Below are 13112 nucleotides of genomic sequence, written 5' to 3'. Positions count from 1 at the left end.
AGATTGAGGTCTTCAACACAAATGATCTGACCCTGTGACTGTGACCAAATGCTTACCAGGCACTCCCTTACCATAAAAACACAAACCCCCTTAAGCACTCTATATACATTTACTACCCATCTAACACTTTCATCCCCCACACCTACGCCTGTTTTCTTACTGCATACACACACCAGCTTGCCCCACCAACCTCTGCACTATCACCACATACTCTATCTGTCCATATGTTTTATAAAGTCATTCAAGAAATAACTCCACTAAATCCAAAAAAACTAATTCCATTCTCACAACAGTAATGTGGAGGAGGCATAGCATGTCCGAATGTCAGTATCACAATCTGTGACCTTAAAAAGGTATGGTGTCAGGACAAAAGGAAGTAAAACACCCCCCTTGAGTCTTGCATGCAGGGCCTATAAATAGTTTTTTGACATGATATGCTTGCTCAATTCCTTGGATGGATGACCAATAAACTCACAAGTGAGAAAGAAAGGGACTTTGATCAACAACTGGTGCCCTGCTCATCTCTTTAAAGACAGGTCTTCTACATTCTCAGGGTGGAGCTGCTCTAACAGACACAGCATCTTATGGCAGACATCAGAAAGTCAGCAGAGATGGCAAACGTAGACAAACTCATTGAGCACATAGGAGACTTTGGGCCTTTCCAGAAGAAGATTGTTACACTTGGTGCATTACCGTTGATGCTCTTTGCTTTTGTTCTTGTCGGGGTTGTTTTCATAGGACACGCTCCAGATCACTGGTGTTGGAGTCCTGAATCCGAGGGTCTTCAGGAGGAATGCGGCTGGACAGACTTTGAGGTGCGGGAAGTCACTGTTCCCCGCTCTGAGCAGTCGGCTTCCTTCAGCCGCTGTGAGAGGTTTGGCTTGGACTGGAGCAAAAGCCAAAACAAATGCAAGGAAATAGACTGGCTATTGGCTTCTAATGCAACCCAGTTGGTGCCTTGTGACAGCAGATGGGTGTTTGATAAAAGCCACAGCACTATTGTTTCTGAGGTAGGTACATATTCTCTCTGCCTCTTTCTACATAAATCATGTTAGAAATATGATGCTGCACCTGCCATCTTACAATGTTGATGGATAATTTGTAGATCTGTACATATACTTTCTACAAAAAGGTTCTCTTTTGTTGCTTTTGCATTAGACTTTTATCATGTGACTGTGAAAACAACAAGCTGATGTTAATTATGAGAAATGTTAGAGAACTAAAGAATTGACTTGTTGGCATTTCTTATCTGTAATGGCTTTGCAATGGTTTCCTATGCAAACTTTTAAATTTGGTCTTGGTTTCCTCCTAGTTCTCATTAGTCTGTGAGAAATCCTGGCTTGCTGATCTGAATCAAGTATTCCTGGCATTTGGATTTTTTATTGGAGCTTTTGTCACTGGCTACGTGGCTGACAGGTCTGTTAAGCACTTTTTAGTTTCAACTGTGGACCATTTCCATTTCAGTTATTTAGTTTAAATAAAATAATAATAATACCTGGTCTTTTTACAGGTTTGGTAGAAAGCCATGCCTCATTGCATCTATGGTTGGTCTTGGTGTCTCAGGTGTAGGTGTCATGCTGTCGCCATGGTACCCACTGCTGCTCACTTTTCGATTTCTACAAGGGTTTTGTGGAAAGGGAGCATGGACGGCCACCTACGTACTCGGTATGTTGAAACACCAGAGCTTGTGAAAGAAAAAAATTTTGACTACACCATACTGAGCGGTAGAGCCTGCCTGCACACAACGAAGAGGAGAAGGAGTTGGTAAAAAGAGACCAGTACATCAATGTTGTGCAAGTTCAAACTTCACAAGAGCTAGTTCACATTAATTTCTTCATTTTTCTGTATGATTTGCTTTACAAATCCTGTGAGTTTGATTTGGGTGAAGGGACTTTGCAGCTGTTGGCTCCTGTTCTTATGGTCAAAACGCGAGCTGAACACTCTTTTATTTTTACTGCTGAGATGCCAAGTGTCCACTCAGGTGCAGGTGTAACTTTCTGAATCGCCTCGGAGCTAGTTTCCTCTCTCTTAAATAAGCACCAACATAATAGCTCCGCCAGAAAGTAAAAGTGACACTTTTGTCACCTGGTATTGCTCTTTTGGCGCATTAGCACATTGATTTGCATTACATACACATGGTTCAGGTTTGAAAAGTCAGACAACAAGCAGAAAACAATAATATATGTTTAAGATTATGTTGGCTGACAGTAGTTGTGGTAATACAAACAATGTTTTCTACCTCCTCAAATCAAAACACATTCATTTTCACAATAAATGTTCTTAAAATACCTCTGTACTATGTGAAATATCTTGTATTAATACATTTTCGAGTACGTTAGCTACCATGCAGTTGCCTTACAAGTGCTTTACCCTTTTAGAAACATTTCTATTGAAATTCTAAGACAAAAATACTGAGTAATTCCCAACTTGACTCCTAAAAAATGCTGTAAAATTCTGCTGTCAGGTTTAATTACTCCTTTCTCACAAGAAAGTTATTTGTCTAGAAATGAACAGACTCACTGATGTTAGAGTCAAACACACACAACTTAAGTAAACAGTCATGCTGCAGGACTCATAGGTAGTTCAGGATTCCCCTGACATTCAGTGCCCAGTGACCTGGGTGACCCGCCATTGCAAAGGCCAGCTTATTTTGTTTGAGCTCAACAAATAGTCTGTTACACAAGTTCCAAAAAGAGCACAGAGGGTCACATCTTATTCTATTTATTGATGTTAGTCATATTGCCTGCCACTAATATTTTATAACCTGTCTGTCAATCATCTGTGTTTTGACAAATACATAAGAGGTTAGTCTGTCTGCCAAAACACATTATCTTTTGTTGTTGTTGTGATTGAGTTATTTGGATCAAACAACAGGAAATGAGTGTCTGCTAAAACATATTATCTTTTTTTGTTGTTGTAGTGATTGAGTTCTTTGGATCAAACAACAGGAAATTTGTGTCCATGGTGTGTCGGACTTTCTACTCCATTGGCATGGTCATCCTGCCTGGTCTGGCTTACTTCCATACCTCCTGGAGGACTCTGCAGCTGGTCATGAGTCTGCCCTGCATCCTGTTCATCTCATACCACTGGTATACATACATGGTTTGCTTTATATATACACGGTTTATTTATCTACATGGTCGCTCTGATGCTGATATTAAATCCAATACAGAAGTGTGTTTCTTTTTCAAGGATTGTTCCTGAATCTCCACGCTGGCTGTTCTCACAAAAAAGAACTACAGAGGCCATGAAAGTTGCTGCGAACATTGCAAAATGCAACAGGAGATCTTTACCACATAATCTTTCAGAGGTGCAACAATATTTCACAAGACTGTGTATCCTGATTACAACCTTGTTTCTTAGGAACTGTGCCAAATAAAATGCAAATCTGGAATTCTGATTTACTAAATCTGATGAATGTGTTATTTTTCCAGATGATTCTTTTGGAGGAAAAGAAAGAAGTAAATCCTGTATCAATAATGGATTTGTTTAGGACACCATATATAAGAAGAAACACACTAATTTTAACTTATGCCTGGTAAGTTATTTCCTCCTACATGATACTATAAAATACCATATTGATTGTTGCTGGAGGATGTGCTAATAATTTAAAAATTAACTTGATATGCCACTCATCCAGGTTTACAAGTACCATTGTGTTTCAAGGCCTGGTCCTGCGGCTAGGGATCACAGGTGATAACCTCTTCATGGATTTCTTTATCTCCGCTGTGGTGGAGCTTCCCACGGGTCTCATCTTCTACCTGCTGGTCGACAGAGTTGGTCGACGCTCCCTTATGGGCATCACCAACTTCACTGCTGGCATCGCCTGCCTCATAGTCCCCTTTGTCTCCATGGGTAGGTGCAGCTGACTATACACGTGGCGCCAGCTGAAAGTTCTTGGTTAGTAAAATGACTATGCTTCCCATTATCGATCCCATTTTGATCGTGCATTTTATTTGTTCTGTCTTCCCTACAGAGTTGGCCTGGTTGAAAAAGTCCATTGCTATCATCGGGAGGCTTGCTGTTGTTATTGGATTTGAGACCCTGAACTTTGCAAACACAGAGATGTATCCAACACCCCTGAGGTATGAAACCAATGAGTGTTTGTAGATTTGTTTATGTGGTGTGAAAAATGATACACAGTGTGCTCATCAGACTAACAAGTACAGAATTGGACAAACTCACACTACACGTTATAGACAGGCAGCATTACTTTGTGCAATTCTACCATGAATGTGAAGCAAGAAGAGAAGACCAATATGAAGTCTCAATTGTCTAAGATGATGCAGACAATATGCAAAGTTCAGTTTTATTTTTAGTACAGCACAGTCTCAGACAAACAACAGCCAATCCAGCAAAATTCTCCTTCATTCTAAAATAAGTCAGGGGGACTGTTTTGGAGTTACAATCAGGCTTAATCTGTTTATTGTCTGCCTAACTAATACCTAACTAAACTAAAAAACTAAAGGAATAGGAATTCTGAATGTCTTGCTTGTGGCTTAATTTGCTTTTTAATTTCTCACAGAAATTTGGGTGTGTCAGTGTGTTCATCAGCCAGTGACTTTGGAGCAATCGTAGCCCCATTTCTGCTCTACAGACTGGCCAGTATCTGGCAGGAGCTGCCGCTTTTTCTTTATGGTAAGAGTCTCACTGCCACCATGTAATTCAAATACTCTTAGCTCTCTATAATGATACATAAAGAAAATTTCAAGTCACCAATTTAAGATCTCTTTTGTCTTGTATTAAAAAGTACCTTACATTTGCTTCAGGTGTGATGTCGGTGCTGTACAGCGGATTGGTGATTATGTTGCCTGAGATGAGCGGAGTTGCTCTGCCAGAGACCATAGAGGACGTGGAGAACCTAAAAGGGTAAATGGATTTTATTAAAATGATGTTATTAGATCAATACATGTTCATCATTATTAGCTGTTATTCTTACCCAGAGACTATATAATGATATAGTATAGTATTTAATATAATGACTGCAACAGTAACAACAACAAGGTAACAAACCAAAATTCACAGGTTGCAAATATTAAAAGTAGGGATGAGACGATACAATTTCATCGTATACCACAAAGTATAAAACACAAAGTCATTTACAATATCGTGATAATTATGAATCGGAATAATTGCCAATATCCTCACATGGCTTGACTTAAAAAAGGAGACTAGCTTTCCAGCATATAGTCCTATATTGATTGATGATTTTGAACAAGCGGACAAGGGAGAGCCTGCATCTTTCAAGTCCTTCCAAAATCCTAAGCCTGTCACAATGGCTGAATGATTATGCAATAAATATGTGTTTCTTAACAAAAAATAAGGTGATCCCAATGTGTTTTAGTGCCATTTTAAAAGTAGGAAGTATATATTCATAATGGTGACATGAATTGTTTATATCGTCCCATGCCTAATTGAAAGGAACCAATACTAAACAGTATCAAACCAACAACAAGCTGACAACAAATATAACTCCCTCTTTCCCATACATATTCTAGTATAAGAGAAAAAGGTAAATAAATAAAGAACAAAAGTGTTTACGACACAACAGGAGGAAATTGTCAAGAGTGGGGAAGATGGCAAGAAAGGTGCGAGGAAAAAAAGGTGGCAATTGGTCTCAGGGACAAGAATATACTCGTAAATCTAGACGACAATTAGGCAGGTGCGGCAGAAAGGTTTGAGTTTGAATCCTTAATGTGTCTTTATTGTGTATGTGTTTTCTGACAGGAAGAGAGAGACAAAGGATGCAGAGAGAAACAGTGTGATTATACGACTGAAGCCTTGAGGAGCTGGAACATTACAGGATTATTCTTCCATGTGTTTTCTTTACAATGCACATGATGTCCTTGTGTAGTCTCATCATTAGGTTTACAGCCAAGTACTGTGAAATGTACTACGGTGGTTGTTATTGCAGTCTTGTATCACATTAGATATTCTAAGGCTTTAAAGGTGATAACTAGAGAATTGCACTGTGAGGGGATGACACAGGAGGTGTTAGGAAATTAAGAAAGGATCCATATTTTTGCAACCTCACACCTCAACAATACTAATTCAGCAGTAAATGATGCTTATTTATATCTAGATTGAGGACCTTACGTCATTTTAAGATGAGGGCCAATAGAGTCATATGATAATCTCAGCTACTGAGCAGCAGTAAAATTATTGATTATGGTACCTTGTCTTTGTATTTTATTTGTCTGTTACTGAATAAAAAGGTACCATATGTATGATTTTGAAGCATTATTTATATGTATTAATTACTTTTTATTACCAATTTGTGAGCAGGGGGTAACGTAAAAAACATAGAGTCCAAAGTCAAAGCTAACATTACAGCAAAGCTTGTGAAATACATTGCGATATTGTGATTTTAGCTGGCTAACATTAACTTGCTTGCTAACACAGATGGATTTCTAGCAAGCAAACGTAGCAAAAATGCTGTCTTGAGCACATAACGTCAACTAACTAATTTAGACTTCATCCAGACTCCTACATGAGCTGCTCACAACAAGGTCTGTGGATTATCTTCGGGTAATGGGTCTTTTTAGAAAGAGACATTGCTGTTGAGTTATTAAAATTTACTTTTATTTGGCACTTTGAGCAACTCCAGCTGAGCACCAGCTGGTTCCATTATATTCGAGAGAAGGCAGACATCCCCACGGCTGATATCTCCAAAACTCAAACCAAAACAATCTGGATGGATAAATAGCACTACAACTAAGAGGAAAATACTTTTGATATTAACTGTCCATTTAAATGACATGCACATATCAACTCTGAGTGACGAGGGCACAAAATTAGCAACAGCCACCAGACAAATTCTGGTAAAATAAGTGGCTGGTAGATTTGCTTCACTCACCAGCCAAAAAAAAAAAAAAGTGGACAAAAAAAGTTACGAGTGACCCTGCAAACTTTAGATGGATGTTTTCTATAGTGGGTGGTGCTACAGCTACATTTAATAGCAATAACTCAGTGGTTCCAGAGAGGGTTGAGGCATCCTCCTGAAATCATGGCCACATCAGTCAATTGAATGCAGTTTGAGCCGAATTCAGATGGTGTTTTAAAATGTCTAAACTATTCGTCTTTTATTTAAAAAAATTTGAAGATTACCTTGACAGAGTTATGAAGTTTTTTCTGCTACATACATGAAAATAAAAATAATTATGCTGATGGGCTGTAGCCTTGTACCTGTTTCTCAAATGGATCATCATGGCAGAAACTATGTATTTCTCCTACTGAAAGGCGTCTTCTCTGCATTTCCCAACATCCAGACAACAATACCCTTGTTTGTTCAGTTTTTTAATGCTATACTGTATATCTAATTAAGGGTTGGTTTTTGAGGCTTTTGTTCCTTTGTAGGTTTACCCAGAAAGCTTCAGAGCAGCCAACAAAAGCTGCCCTACATACATAGGGCTGACTGAATGGGAAGACCATAAATTGTGTTGAAAATCACTGGTATGCATGTTAAGTGGGATTCCCTCAAGCGTAATGAGAAAAGGTGGATGGAAATCTCTCTTGTCTCTGAGATTCCTACACACTGTCAACATCACATGATGACTTCCGCAGCATGGTGAAAATATATTTTATAACAGTTAAATACATGTAAATAGTGGCACCAGAAAACCCCAGTGAGGAATCAAAACAAACACTATTGCGCATTGAAATTATATGACCACAATTAAAGAAAAAATGACAGATTACATTTGGTGGTGGACAATACAGATGGGAATCATTTGCCTGTGACAGTTATATGATTAGGAAACTGTTTGCTTCACATAACAAAGATCCACTGACCCGTTAAATGAGGGGCAGAGGGGTGTGGGGCTTGGAGAGGGATGTGGGGATGTAGGCAATTATGTTTAAGAACTCACTGCACAGCACAAAGAGTTTATAACTAATGGGGAATAGATTGAAGAAGGGGTGGGGTCCTAATAGATACAATACCCAGGACAGATAAGAGGTTTTTTTTCTGCCACGGGATATTCCTCTCTGTCTTTTTCTGGACTAAATCCACGGCAGCCAGTCAGACAGAAACTTTGAGTTTAATTGATGAAAAATGCCGGAGGAGGAAGAACGAGAGAAATTAGCCAAAGTCATCAGACAGTGGAACGACAACAGACTGGACTTGTTTGAAATAAGCCAACCTGATGAGGTGAGTCGCCTGCAGACATCAGACAGGTTTCATAAAGAGAATAAATTATCTGTTTGGTTTTATTTTCTATGCGACTGTCAGTGGCACAGTTTTAGATATACTTTAAGCTATAAAATGTCTGTGTTTAATTGACAGCTGCTGGCAAACTTGCATTCCTGTTTTGAACTGAAGATTTTAAGCTCAATCATGTTTTAATAAAAACAGTAAATAAGCTATCAAGTGTGCAAGATTTAATAAGATTATAATTTATATTACCTGCTTTTTTTTAAGAATCTGACAGCAATTGCATTGGGAGAGCTTTTTAAATTCCTAAATCCAAAGCAGCATTTTATAAAAAAAGGAAGATTATTCATTTCATTCTCAACGCCTATTTAACAATATGGCTTCTTCTCTGCAACTGTTTCCTGGCAGAAGTTGGAGTTTCATGGTGTGATGCGCTTCTACTTTGAGGATCATGTTGGAGGAAATGTGGCCACAAAGTGCCTGCGTGTTTGCAGCAACTCTTCAACTCATGAGATTATAGAAATTCTTTCGGAGAAATTCAGGCCTGATATGAAAATGCTGACTACGGGTTACTCCCTGTACGAGATCCACGCCAATAAAGGTAATCACTCAATTCAGGTGACTCAAGGTGAAAACATTTTGATTCTGGCCTGGCTGCCTCTTTGCCTCTTTGGACATAATAAATTCTCATAATGTTAACAAGGACAATGTTGTTGTATTTTGTTTAGAGCTGAAACAAGAATCAATTAATTAAGTAGTGGGTAAACAGAAAATGAATCAGCAACAATTTTGCTAATCAGTTAATGGATTAGGTTATTTTTCAGCCATAAAAATCAGCTGGTTTCAGCCTCACAATTATGAGAGGTCCTGATTTAGTGTGTCATTTGATTGTAAACTGAAAATATATTGGGGTTTTGAACTAAATCAAACAATGAAATGATCAAGTAATCTGAAGATTGAAGATAATTGTTAGTTGCTTGAACTAACAGTTCAGGAAGCATAGGAGCAGTATGTAACAGCCACACATACTGGTACATTTCAAACATTGTATAACAGTTTATGTGATTTCAACTGTTTTTAATATTTAACAATATGCTCTGACCATTTCCCTGCGTTTTGTATGTGGAATAAGAACGTAAACTGGATCTGGATGAGAGGCCTTTGGTATTACAATTAAACTGGACCACAGACAACAGAGAAGGACGTTTTGTGCTGAAGAAAGACAAGGAGAGTTTGGTGGTAAGATTCAAACCATTAATCTAGTCTGCAATTTCACTCTCTCTTCATTCTCACATCTCATATCTATGTTCTGTTTTTTGTGCTGAACAATAAAGGAGAACTGTCACGAGAAGGAAAAAGGAGGCGTGATCCAAAACTTCAAGAGGACACTGTCGAGAAAAGAAAAGAAGAAAGAGAAGAACAAAACTAAAGCGACTGACAAGGTTTCAGAGGAGGAGAATGGGTAAAATGTTTCATTGTTTACTAGGAATTTTTATTTTCCAGACCACTGACTTCATGCTTACCTAACCCGTAGAATAACATTCACCCCTTTAAACAAATATCCAGGTCAACTGAAAAGCCACTGAACAACAACAGCATTTGTGTGTCTAACCACGAGACAAAAAAGCAACAGAGGCAGGCTGCCCCGGGTAAGTAATCTGCAAATTGTGTAGACAAATAGAAATGATAATGAACTGTGCTGCTGTCTAATGAATAAGTTTATATTATATAAACAGGATGGCTGCAAGTCCTTGTTTCTCTATTCCTCATATGATTTCTCTTTGCTGAAATACAGGAGTAAAGCCCACAGGAAGTCATTATCCTGACGTTTCTGATCAACCTGGATTACCAATTAGAATTAAATTCTGTGATAATTGTGAGTATGAAACAAACAGCATTATTTTAGATATTTTTCATTCGTGAGCTCACTGTGTTCCCTCTCATAATGTCCTCCTGCCCCCTGCTGGTGTCTTTCACATTTCAGCTGAGGAAGCCTTCCTATCTGCAGTCATAAATTACACCAACAGCTCCACAGTTCATTTCAAGCTCTCACCTGCATACATCCTCTATGCGGTGGGACGCTTCGCTCTGCAACGCCATTACAGGCAAGGCTCTCCACCCTCAGGGCAGACACACAGTGTAACCTCCATCGCCAACAAAATGGTGGCCATGACAGGGAAGGTCATCCAGGCGAGTACAAGAGACCTTTTACTTTTGTTACACTTCACACGCACTGAATAAAGCAAACTGAGAAACTAAAGTCAAGTCTGCCAGGTGTTCTGTGAGTTTGTCTTGTAAACTGCTGCTATATTTACCTTGCAGAGGCAGCAGGCCATCGCCGGCGCGCTCGCCTTCTGGATGGCCAACTCCTCTGAGCTGCTAAACTTCCTCAAGCATGACAAAGACCTCAGCCCGCTCACACAGCAAAGTCAGTTGGATCTGTCCCACCTGGTGCACAAAGCTTACAGGTACAGACGTGACCGTAGACATTCAGTGAGCTTGGATCCAAACTGAAACTGCAGCACACACACACACACACACACAACAGATCATCAAGGTCTCTTGCCACTAAAACAGACCACTTTAGAAACAGGTTCTTTCCTCACTGCAATAGAAAACTCTCTTATTGCAGATATATCAGTCTTCACGTATTATGATATATATGCAACAAGAGAACACAGACAAACATGTTTGAGGACAATTTAAGGGATCCTTAAATGTTTATGTCATGTGTTTATATCAAAATAAAATTGATAATTATGTAGCTTTTTGACTAATTACTCCAGACAGAACAGATGCATGTTGTACATAATACAGTCTAACGTTTTTGTTTTTATATTTGCTTTATTCCCTCAAGTTGCCTGCTACAGTGTCTACAGAATGAGTTAAGGAAACACTTGCCAACTTTTCTGATTGATCCTGAGCAACATGGCCCACTGCCAGCTGGAATAGGTAAATGTTTGTGTATTTATTCAGCAACAATTACCTCAGTACACCACACAATTTAAGACTCTTGGAAGAGCTGTGATGTTGCGAGACATATCGCCTCCCTGTTCAAATACCATGTACATTTTTCTTCTCATTTGCAGAGATGGTGCTGAACACCTTGATGAACACCATGTCTCTTTTACGCCGCTGTCGGGTCAACCCCGCCCTCACCATCCAGCTCTTTTCCCAACTCTTCCATTTCATCAGTGCCTGGCTCTTCAACCAGCTAATGAGCCCGGAGACTAAGACTCCTGGCCTGCGCTCCCACTACTGGGGAGCTGCTCTCCGCCAGAGGCTTATGGCCATTGAAGCCTGGGCGGAGAGGCAGGGCCTGGAGCTGGCCGCCGACTGCCACCTCGGACACATAATCCAGGTCGGTTCCCTGTCTGCACTACACGTCTGAATATTGGTAAAAACAACACTGGGTTTTTAGTAATATGGGATCAAGTGTTTTCTACCACCAAAATCCTATAGGTTTCAATATAAAAAACTCTGAATCAGATGTTCTTTTCTACATTTTATGAGCTTCTTTGTAGGATAATAAATCTCTGGACCTGTTTATGCTTTGCAGTTTTTTACCTCAGGTTTTAATTACGTGTCAGAGCACATATTTCATTCAGTACAAGTTGTTAAAATAGCATTGCCTGGCTGTTTCTAGGCAACCATGCTCCTGACCATGAATAAGTACTCAATGAAAGACGCGAAGGACATCCAGAATACCTGTTTCAAGCTGAATTCATTGCAGCTGCAGACGTTGCTAGCTGGCTACCTCTATGCCACCAATGAGCCTCACATCCCCATTGTGAGTACTTTTCATGTATTCTTCCACTCTGTTTCTGTTGTTTTCCCTGTTTGAAATCACAACTATGATGCTGCTTTTTGGATCAAATCCTTTCAAGAGAGATATCAAGAGGAATAGCTTGTAGAAATTAAAAAGTACGACTACTAAATCAGAGCTCAGATCAGAGCTTTTTCTGTATACAGAGTATGTATACTGTACAGTCAATGTTTGGGGTGTTCAGTGTTAATGGCCTGTACATAGATATAGGCTTATGGTTTGCAATGAGTGTGATTCTGTCTAGCAGCAGCCTCAGCCACAGAACAGGAGCTCAGCAGTATAGATTTAATAATATGAATAATTAACAATGATGAATATGATAATGAATAATATATGAAGAATAGTAAAGCGAGTTGTCACATAAACCCATTGCTTTTGAGTGAAATATTTCTCTAATACTTTGCTAAGTATGGGGTGTGTTAAAATAAATATGAATGTGAATATGAACTATCCTATGTCTGACAAAAACTATGTCATGTTTTTAATTAAGCCAATATAACAGATGATAATTAAATGTGCTGTGTGCAAGACAACAGTCATATATCTGGGTTGACTATCCAAAAACAACCACATCAATCTAGTAGGAAATATGCCAAATCTAATTTCAACCAATAACATTTACACTAATCAACATCATAATTCACATTTAACAGCATTAAAGCATCGTGCATAAGCCCAATTATTGTAACTCTCATGCACATTTAAGTTGCTGGTGACCTTTGAAAAAATGATATTCACTATATTCTTCTATATTGTATATTTATTCATACACAGTAATTAGGGCTGCATGATATGGTAAAAACATCATACTATTTTGACAGATATGATTCCCAATTAGTGTGGGAATTACCATTTTTGCATTACAAATTCAATTTTCACTGATAAAACTATTAAAATCATGATGAAGTTTTTTAGTGGGGTACCAAACAAACATGCTTGTTTTCTTACATCTGATTTGAAGGTCAGTGCATCTCTTCAAAACTACAGTACTTCATTATAACTCTTTATTGTCACACATTTTACCTTTATCAAACAATTGCAGCTTCTGTGATTTGCATATTACATTTGGCCATATTGCCATTTTGATAAGATTTCAATTAATTGTGCAGCCCTAACAGTAAGGGATTTGCAAGC

General features: G+C 38.8%; 2 protein-coding genes across 2 annotated transcripts in view; both read left to right on the top strand.

Annotated features, from left to right (window-relative positions):
- Window positions 1-30: 30 nt before the first annotated feature.
- On the top strand, window positions 31-6198 carry oct2 (organic cation transporter 2). The gene is made up of 11 exons (XM_035673564.1): window positions 31-1010; window positions 1313-1416; window positions 1511-1665; window positions 2921-3089; window positions 3193-3310; window positions 3435-3538; window positions 3641-3855; window positions 3977-4085; window positions 4526-4638; window positions 4770-4869; window positions 5728-6198. The coding sequence occupies exons 1-11, from the start codon at window positions 585-587 to the stop codon at window positions 5783-5785; spliced, it is 1671 nt and encodes a 556-aa protein (XP_035529457.1). The 5' UTR covers window positions 31-584; the 3' UTR covers window positions 5786-6198.
- Window positions 6199-8053: 1855 nt separating this feature from the next.
- Window positions 8054-13112, top strand: part of LOC118336819 (afadin) — an 11550-nt gene continuing 6491 nt past the window's right edge. The window contains exons 1-11 of the mRNA XM_035673563.1: window positions 8054-8149; window positions 8561-8753; window positions 9285-9391; window positions 9487-9614; window positions 9719-9801; window positions 9948-10028; window positions 10137-10342; window positions 10475-10620; window positions 11010-11104; window positions 11242-11513; window positions 11799-11942. Of these exons, the coding sequence (XP_035529456.1) occupies window positions 8054-8149; window positions 8561-8753; window positions 9285-9391; window positions 9487-9614; window positions 9719-9801; window positions 9948-10028; window positions 10137-10342; window positions 10475-10620; window positions 11010-11104; window positions 11242-11513; window positions 11799-11942 (1551 nt within the window). The remainder of the gene's footprint in view (window positions 8150-8560; window positions 8754-9284; window positions 9392-9486; window positions 9615-9718; window positions 9802-9947; window positions 10029-10136; window positions 10343-10474; window positions 10621-11009; window positions 11105-11241; window positions 11514-11798; window positions 11943-13112) is intronic.

Source organism: Morone saxatilis, unplaced genomic scaffold (assembly GCF_004916995.1).
Source record: "Morone saxatilis isolate NCDOM2014 unplaced genomic scaffold, NCSU_SB_2.0 Contig3, whole genome shotgun sequence".
Classification (NCBI taxonomy): domain Eukaryota; kingdom Metazoa; phylum Chordata; class Actinopteri; family Moronidae; genus Morone; species Morone saxatilis.
The sequence above is the reverse complement of the archived record's forward strand: the minus strand, read 5'-3'. Positions and strand labels throughout refer to the sequence as shown.